The sequence below is a fragment of the Nematolebias whitei genome, chromosome 19, assembly GCF_014905685.2.
Source record: "Nematolebias whitei isolate Nwh7 chromosome 19, NemWhi1, whole genome shotgun sequence".
In the NCBI taxonomy this organism is placed as follows: Eukaryota; Metazoa; Chordata; class Actinopteri; order Cyprinodontiformes; family Rivulidae; genus Nematolebias; species Nematolebias whitei.
In genome coordinates this window covers 38,670,886-38,679,272 of record NC_056516.1, presented here as the reverse complement: position 1 = coordinate 38,679,272, position 8,387 = coordinate 38,670,886, and the positions used below count along the sequence as shown (strand labels likewise).

Sequence of the window (8,387 nt, the reverse complement as noted above, 5' to 3'; positions counted from 1 at the left end):
GAACGAATGAACGAATGAACGAACGAATGAACGAACGAACGAACGAACGAACGAACGAACGAACGAAAAAAAAAAACATGGCCCGGATCAGAAGTTCTTTATTCTTTCAGTTCTTTTGGACTTTAGATGATTTTTCATTCAGAACCTTTGGCAGATCTCAGATTAACGAAACGTGTCAAATATTAAAATAAATAAATAAATAAATAAATAAATAATGCCTGAAAGTCATTTTTAAATAAAAACTGGATAGAAACCTGAACGAGAAGCTTCAGTATCTCGTTCTTTTCTCGAGTTTAGTTCATTCAGGCTTTATTTATCCAGGTCGGTCTCACCGAGTCACGAGGACTCTTTACAAGAGAGACCTGTAGACACTCGAGGTTTGATGACCCAGAGGTCAAAGGTCAAATGAAAATGTCCACATACAAGAACTGAAGCAGATCTAGAGGTTTGATGACCCAGAGGTCAAAGGTCAAATGAAAATGTCCACATACAAGAACTGAAGCAGATCTAATGCTGGTGCACGGGAATTGTTCTGAACTCAACTCCTTTCTAACTGATCAACACTCAAAGCTCTTTACAACAAGCTCTATACTAGATGAGAATAACCAGAGCTTCATCACATCCACACACTGATGGACACACATCAGAGGCAGTGCAGGGTCAGTGCCTTGCCCAGGGACACTTTGGCATGGGACTGCTGGTGGAATCGAACCCCCAACTCCTGCATTGGAGGACGACTGCTCTAACCACTGAGCCACAGCCGCCTCACTTTTATGTAAAATTCATTTTATTTTATAAAATGAGTGCAGAAAAAGAACAAAGCTTTTATTTTGAAGATATACAATTATTTAACGTTCATATTATTATCAGGAAATAAGTTATTAAAGTATATGTTTCTAAATACGGATTAAAAGGCACTTTTTTCCAAATAACTAATTTATTAGTCATTTATTTATCATTTATTGGTCAATAGTCGGCAGCACGGTGGCGCAACTGGTAGAGATGCTGCCTCTCAGCGAGTAGGTCCTTGGTTCAAACCCCGGTCCAGGGGCCTCCTGGGTGGAGTTTGCATGTTCTCTCCGTGCATGCGTGGGTTTTCTCCGGGTGCTCCGGTTTCCTCCCACAGACCAAAAACATGCATGTTAGGCTGATTGGTAACTCTAAATTGTCCCTAGGTGTGAGTGGGAGAGTGAAAGGTTGTTTGTCTCGTTTGTCTCTATGTGGCCCTGTGATGGACTTGCGACCTGTCCAGGGTGTACCCCGCCCCTCGCACAGTGATTGCTGGACATGGGCACCAGCGACCCCCGTGACCCAAAATGGAACAAGCGGGTAAAGATAATGGATGGATGGTCAATAGTCATAAAGTCATAGACTTTAGTTGATTAAAAAAGCAGCTAAAGTCCAAAAAAATAAACCCTAAGACTTTGAGGAAGTCCACACCTGAGCAAGAAATGACAGCTAAAAACAAAAATTAGCAAAACGATAGCTAAAAGCTAAAAGTAGCATCAGAGAGAAAAAGAGCTGATTTTAAAGAATCGTTTCTTCACGTTTCTTTGATGTTTTTATAAAATCAAATATTGTGGAAAGTTGCAACAAAGGCCGCAGCCCTCGCCTCCTGAGGGACTCGACATGCGAACGTCTGGATCCCTGGAACTGCTGAAGAGGACTTCTGGGGTCTCATCAGAGCTTACCTTGCAGTTTCTGTGCCAGGAGGCCAGGATCAGGTTCCTCAGAGCCAGGTACATGGTGGGGTCCCGGGAGAACTCGGGGAACTCGTACAGCTCGTCCAGCTCCATCATGTCGGGCCGAACGCACAGAGCCTTCCCGCACTCGTTGGGCTGGTAGAAGGGCTGGAAGTACGAACACAGACCTGGAACTGAGAGACGAGTCCGGATCAGGACTGCGCACGGCATCGAGCCCACGTCCTGATCCTGATCCGACAGACTCACTCTGAGGCTGGACGGCCCGGCAGCGATCGGCCCTCAGCTCGGGCGCCGCCGCGCCGCCGGAGGATCCTGAAGGACTCATGCCGACGCAGTCGGGGTAGTAGGCGGCGAGGAAGGGGCCGGCAGGACTCTCTTTGAACAGCGGCGGCAGGATCAGCATGGAGTGCCACCAGCTGTCGCTCACCTCGGACACTCTCTGCACGAATCACACGTGTGAGTGAAAACAGCAAGTCTGGGTCCAAAACCACTGAAACTGAGGAGTAAACCTCGTTTCAGAGCAAAACAGGAGCTCGCGAGGACAAACCAGTCCAGAAACTGGAATATTTTACAACCGACATAAAAACTTTAAAGTGAAACACCAGAATAAACAGATCAATCTGAATCAATTACAATCTGTTGATCGTTTCTTTGGAATACTTCACAGGATCGTTTCTTTCTTACGGCTCAGGTCCTACAAGCAGCTCAGAGTACGTGCTGAGGATGACTCTCAGTTACTACCACACCAAAACTTTGCTCCAGATCTGCCACGTCAGCTGATTTATGTCCGTGTTTGCCGAGGTCAGTCACCATACGGCGATTACTTCCTGAAAGTTTCATTTAAAATCTGTTCAGTGGTTCGTGAGATATTTTGCTAACAGACAAACACAGGATCTCCCGTTTCCACGGCAACGGGTGATAACACTTTAAAAGTTGACAAGTTAAAGCTGGTCTGGACCTTCAGGAGTCCCAAACCCTCACAGAAGGTTCCTGAGCCACAAACCTCTGGACTGTAACTTTTAACGTTTATTAACTAATTCTAACGACGTTTATTCGTCTTGGGTTTTAAAGGTTGTAACCTGAACTGACCAGGTCCTCGGGCTGGGAGCACTGGTCCAGGCCCTCCGTCTGCAGACAAACAGAAGGTTTCTGCCATGACAAGTTGTCGTCTCGATAGAAGAACAGTTCATTCTGTCTCCCAGCTCACCTTGACGTTGCTGAACTTCATCCCGCAGCGGTACGTCGCTGCCAGAGAGGCGGACACTTGGATCTCTTTGGTCAGCTGACGCCACTTCCTGCAGTCCGGTCTGGTGCACTGGACCTGACGGAGAAACACCAACATTTACGTTCGACAGTGAACGCGTCACGGTTTGAACGCTCGCTTCCTCTTCGTACCCAGTAAGGCAGCAGCTGGTCGGCCATGAAGGCTTTCAGGCTGGGCTCGCTTTTGCCGTTACTCGTCCACACCTTTTTCCACGCAGCGAACGTCTCGTAGCCATCTTTGTGGCTGAACAGAGAAGAAGAACACCGTGTCAACACCGCTCGCCTCCACGCAGCACAAGCGTGTTCCGTTACCTTCTGTAGTAGTGATCGAAGCACTCGTTGCAGAAATGTTCACCACACGACAGATGATACCAGCGGGACGTGTAGCCGTTCTTTGCACACCTGAGCAGACAGAGGAGCAGCTGTTACTGATGATCAATACAAATATTTCAATGAAAGGTTTGATTCTGCTGCGTCACCGTTCTGCTGCACTGGCGAAACAAACGGGGTACATGGCAGAGCAGCCGGACTTCTCACATCGCCTGTACTTCTTCTCACACTGGTCATCTTCTTCCTCCGTATCCGTGGCTTTTCTTTTACTCTGAACCGAAAACAACAGAATGGATTTATTTTATTTACTGAGGATTATTCAGAATTACAGGAGGTTTAAATAATCCACAAAAATACGTCTTCTTCCCCTGAGTTTGGGGCTTTTCTTTATTTTTTGTTAGAAGAACTCAGTTCCACAGCTTGTGTTGTTTCCATCTGCTCTGAAGCGCCAACATCTACAAAAGTTTTACCCCCACTGCCACAAACGCTGGGCGATAACATCTGTGAGTCTGTTAGCAAAATATTTCATTTCAATGATGGATTTTAACAAAACTCTCCTAATAACTTGTAGTGTGGTAGTAGCAGAGACTACCTCAACACACTGAGAACCACAGACTGAACAGATCTCTGATTCAAACTTAGGTTTTACTGATGGTGTCAACTCTGTTAGCAAAATAACCCCATGATGCGTTCAATGGATTTTAATGAAACTGATTAACGTTCAAGATGGCCGCCACAGCTAAGCGACCTCAGCAAACTCAATAAATAAATAAAATGAGCTGTCAATAGAAGGTTGTAACATTTGTTAACGTGATAAAAACTAAATTAGTTGATGTTCAGTTTTCGTGAGTCAGGGAAGAGCAGCTCACCTGTCCAGGTGGGGGGTTGTTGGTGCGCTTCACCCGGGCGTTGCTCTGCCTCCCGGAGGAGCGCAGGGCCTGTCCGTCCCCCGGTGACTCCCCGGAGCTCCTCTTCTTGGCTCGGCGAGCCCCGGAGGCATTCCCGGAGTGATCTACGACAACAAACAGCGTGAGAGCGGGCGGAACAATACACGTCCTCTCAAACGGGCCTTTACTGCGACCGATAAGTGGTTTGATAACAGAAAACATGCTAAATAAACCCGAAAACCGAAGCGAACGAGGTGAACTAGTTTGTAAACACAACAGGCTCTGATTTAAAGACATTATTCCAGCCCTTTAAATTAGCAGCCTGTCGCATTAGCATGTAGCCGCTAGCCACTTACCTGCGTCCGATAGCATCGCGCGCCGCCTGCGCTCACGTATAACCGGCAGGGGCGCAACTACATATTTTTGAGGTGGATGCGAACACATCATCGGCGCCCCCCCCACCCGCTCCTTTTTACTTGCCGCCTCATACAGCTTAGTCATGCACTTAGAAAATACAGTAGTAATATTACAGATTTTTTTAATGTTACATATTATATCAGGTGATCATTTCAATCATAAACAAATAAGAAGTTTTATAAAGTACAAATATATAACAGTAGTGGTACTCAGTCAGTGCTCAACATTTTATGTAGCGGAAATATGACATCTTAACAGCCTGGAGTCCATGTCAGAGTTTTAACATTTATGACATTTAAACTGTTACATTCCGTGACTTTGCATTTGCCCATTTGTCAAGTATAACATCAAATGAAATAGACCGTGCCACACTGTTTTCAATAGAGATCACTGCTAACTGGGACAAGCGATCATTGCTCATATTTGAACGAAGGTATGTTTTGATGAGCTTCAGCTTGCTAAATGATCTCTCTGCAGATGCAACTGTCAGAGGCATGGTTAAAAATACTCTAAGGGCTACTGTCAAATTTGGAAATACCAAATCAAGGTCCTCTTGAATTAGGAAATTTAACTTTTCTAGAGCCTTGTAACCCTTCAGTAGACGGCTTGCTGGGTATATTTCTTGAATGATATCTCTTGAAACATCACAAGTGGTCAGGGCATATGTGGTCACTGATTCCTCCAGCTCAGCTTTTGTCATGTGCTCCATTTTAGTGATGAATTTAAATTTCTCAGACACAAGTTGAAAATTGGAAAACCTCTCAGACAGCTCTTGGAGGAGTGTGTCAACAATAACATTGAAAACCATGCACCTGAAGTGCCTTGTGGGTTCCTTTTCATGATGACCAGTGCATGAATTGTCATCTGGGAAATTCTTTTGCTTCCTAAGTCGTTTCTCTTTGAACTTAGGAGAAGCATCCATTTCGATGGCTATTTTGCTTGCAATGTCAAGTGACTTCCTTTTTCTGTTTTGCGCCCCGGATAGCTTTTTTTTCTGCCGCTCCATCTTGTTGTCAAGTGCACAACGAGCGGTAGTTCAAGATTAAAAAAAAAAAAAAACGCGCCGAGTGCGTTCTCTTAGGGGCGTGTTCACAGCCACCTGTGTGGGAAGGGAGAGCGATAGGAGGGGAGGTGAAGGAGCAGAGGGGAGGTGAAGCAGCAGAGGGGAGGTGAAGGAGCAGAGGGGAGGTGAAGGAGCAGAGGGGAGGTGAAGGAGCAGAGGGGAGGTGAAGGAGCAGAGGGGCGCCTAATCAGTGCTGTTCCCCTGTTATTGATCATTTAGAAAATGCCTACTAGAAAAACATTTTTTCTACAGAGGGTTTTGACGCCCCCTGCAGTGCAGCGCCCCTATGCGTTGCATACGCTGCATACCCGCTTTTTGCGCCACTGATAACCGGTGCTTTTTACCGCCTGTTTGTGTCTTATACGGTTCAATAAACGGATAAACTCGCCTCCGTTTTATTGTTGTGAAGGAGGAGAAATCAGTGCGCTGCTGCTGCGTAAAACACAACTTCCTGTCTGACAAAGGAAATGGGCGTTTCGCTTACAATGCCTTTTGAGCTTCGCTGCTCGCCGTCCGCAGCGTTTGGACGGCGTTACCGCAGCAACAAGTGTTAGCGGTGTTACCATGGCAACAGCGGGAACGCTGTAACGGTCAGGGCAAGGAGATTGCTGAATTCTTTCTTCCCGGAAACTTGTTACAAGATACAACTAAGAAGTATTTTTTTTGTTGTTGTTAGAAGCTATCTTTTGTTTGAGCAAATAAATAATCACACTTTTGTGTTTAAAACTGTAAGCAAAGTATTCTGGCGGGCTAAATTAATAAGAATCTAAATAATGTAACTGTGAGGTGCTGAACTTCCAGTTTCACAAAAATGGATTCAGGCCATTTTATTCACAGAACAAATTCAGACATTCCCAAAATCAGTTTGAGAGCAGCACTTAAAACCCAGGACTTTCAGGAGGTAAGGTGTTTGTTTTATTTTGTATTAAAATAAATCTTTAATTAGCTAGCTATGCTAACTAAACTAAGCTAGTTAGCTAGTCCGGCTAATGTTAGCCTGAGGACGGTTAGCTGACAAAAAGCACAAACTTATGGAATAAATAGAGTCAAATAATGTTTTCAGGGAAAAAAAAGGAAATAAAAAATAAATCTAAGAAGAAGAAAATTGTGAAAATACAGAAATATCTTTATTAAGTCAGATTTAGTCTGTTGTCACATTTAGTTTTACATTAATTTGTAAATAAATGTAATATATGTAAATTTTTATGCTTTTATTAAGCAAATCTACTGTTTGAGTGTAATGTGGTAAATAGTTTATGTTGTATCTAAATTGCATTTTATTTTATATGTTATGGCTCGACAACTTCTACAAATCTTGCATGTAAAATGTGTCAAGACGTTTTTTGAGTTTTTAAATCAAGTAGCACTTGGACAAACTAAAGTTTCCCGCAGGTCAAAAGTCTTGACCTTGGTAAAGTGATTCGTCTCCTTGAGGATCCTTTGACAGTAAGTTCAGTTTGTGTTTTCTTAATCTTCTCATTTTGAAGTCTTGTTTTGCTGCGTGTGATCTTCCTGTTTCTGTTAAAGACAAACTTGAAGGAGAGGCACCTTTTTGTCTTGAAGAAACTACTCAAGAGAAACCAGAATGGCTTCGTATCCTTTCCTAATCTAATCCTAATCCTTTAACTTTTCAAGCCCCATTCCTGTGGAGATTCCGGTTTTCAGAGTTTTTCCTGCAGAACGTCAAGTTTTCCTACAATATGGATTTATACTCATACAAACTGATTTTAAAAATATATTTTGTTCCAGTATTTGGATTTATCATCACATGAATTTGTTATTCAACATTTTACTGTTCAGAAATAACATCAGCTATTAGTATGATACTTGACTTTAACTTGATTTTAATTTTGCATTAAAAATTACTTTTACTGAAGCGTTAAAACTTCCTAAAGTATTCCCAGCTTTTGAGGGAGCTGACAGACCTCTCCAGAATACTCAACATCTGTGCTGAGAAAACAACGGATCACCATGAGTATGCAGCAGTTCTGTGTGAAGCTCTTAAAATCTGCAGGTAAAAACACATATTTGAACCTCTGAACACATTTTCTTTGATCGTTTCAGCTCCTTTCTGTTTCGTTTTAGCCTTCCCTTCGTGAAGGAGAGAGCATCAGATGAGCTGAACTTCACTCAGGCTGTCACAGAGTTCCTCTCAAACATGGGTGTGTGGGTTTTCTTTTTAAATTAACATAAAAATTACAGCTCTCAGATTTATTTTTTATTCAGATACTTAGTGGATACTCAGTGGAGCTACGTCAGATCTGTGACGCCGCCACTAAAATTCACGTCGTCCTCTGTACGGTTCTTAGTTTGGCCTCTGCACAGTGAGGGTGACGAGTCTCGCGTGTTTCTGTTTGCAGCTCGTCTGATGAGGGTGTCACACGAAGAAGTGAGGCTGCGTCTTGTTGAATCTGTGAAGTCGTTCTTCAGCTCTGCGGTTCAGATTAAAGAACCTGAAGGTTCGGATCGTCTCAACAAACTAAAGCTTCTGACTTTTTTATGTCAGAGCCACAACGAACTGATTTGCATTTCAGCAAAATGTTTTATTTTTGTTTCAACATATTGCTGCTTGAGCTTCATTAACATCATATCATGACAAGTTAATTAAAAATCAAAGATAGTGTGCCCACCTTCTCTAACCTCTTCACCACCACTCCCCCTTGACTGTGTGTGTATATATATAAATATAAATCCGTATCTATATATATATATATATATATATAT

General features: G+C 43.3%; 2 protein-coding genes across 2 annotated transcripts in view; one reads left to right on the top strand and one right to left on the bottom strand.

Annotated features, from left to right (window-relative positions):
- LOC119425949 (lysine-specific histone demethylase 1B) overlaps nucleotides 1-4,577 on the bottom strand; it is a 10,211-nt gene extending 5,634 nt beyond the window's left edge. Inside the window, exons 1-9 of the mRNA XM_037693506.1 lie at nucleotides 4,540-4,577; nucleotides 4,166-4,308; nucleotides 3,446-3,567; nucleotides 3,279-3,368; nucleotides 3,099-3,210; nucleotides 2,911-3,024; nucleotides 2,793-2,831; nucleotides 1,950-2,142; nucleotides 1,692-1,876 (exon numbers count right to left, since the gene is read on the bottom strand). Coding sequence (XP_037549434.1) covers nucleotides 1,692-1,876; nucleotides 1,950-2,142; nucleotides 2,793-2,831; nucleotides 2,911-3,024; nucleotides 3,099-3,210; nucleotides 3,279-3,368; nucleotides 3,446-3,567; nucleotides 4,166-4,308; nucleotides 4,540-4,555 — 1,014 coding nt within the window. The 5' untranslated portion in view covers nucleotides 4,556-4,577. The remainder of the gene's footprint in view (nucleotides 1-1,691; nucleotides 1,877-1,949; nucleotides 2,143-2,792; nucleotides 2,832-2,910; nucleotides 3,025-3,098; nucleotides 3,211-3,278; nucleotides 3,369-3,445; nucleotides 3,568-4,165; nucleotides 4,309-4,539) is intronic.
- A 1,897-nt stretch (nucleotides 4,578-6,474) lies between these two features.
- LOC119425538 (cilia- and flagella-associated protein 69-like) overlaps nucleotides 6,475-8,387 on the top strand; it is a 12,546-nt gene continuing 10,633 nt past the window's right edge. Inside the window, exons 1-6 of the mRNA XM_037693064.1 lie at nucleotides 6,475-6,564; nucleotides 7,056-7,109; nucleotides 7,191-7,256; nucleotides 7,568-7,677; nucleotides 7,749-7,825; nucleotides 8,024-8,122. Coding sequence (XP_037548992.1) covers nucleotides 6,475-6,564; nucleotides 7,056-7,109; nucleotides 7,191-7,256; nucleotides 7,568-7,677; nucleotides 7,749-7,825; nucleotides 8,024-8,122 — 496 coding nt within the window. The remainder of the gene's footprint in view (nucleotides 6,565-7,055; nucleotides 7,110-7,190; nucleotides 7,257-7,567; nucleotides 7,678-7,748; nucleotides 7,826-8,023; nucleotides 8,123-8,387) is intronic.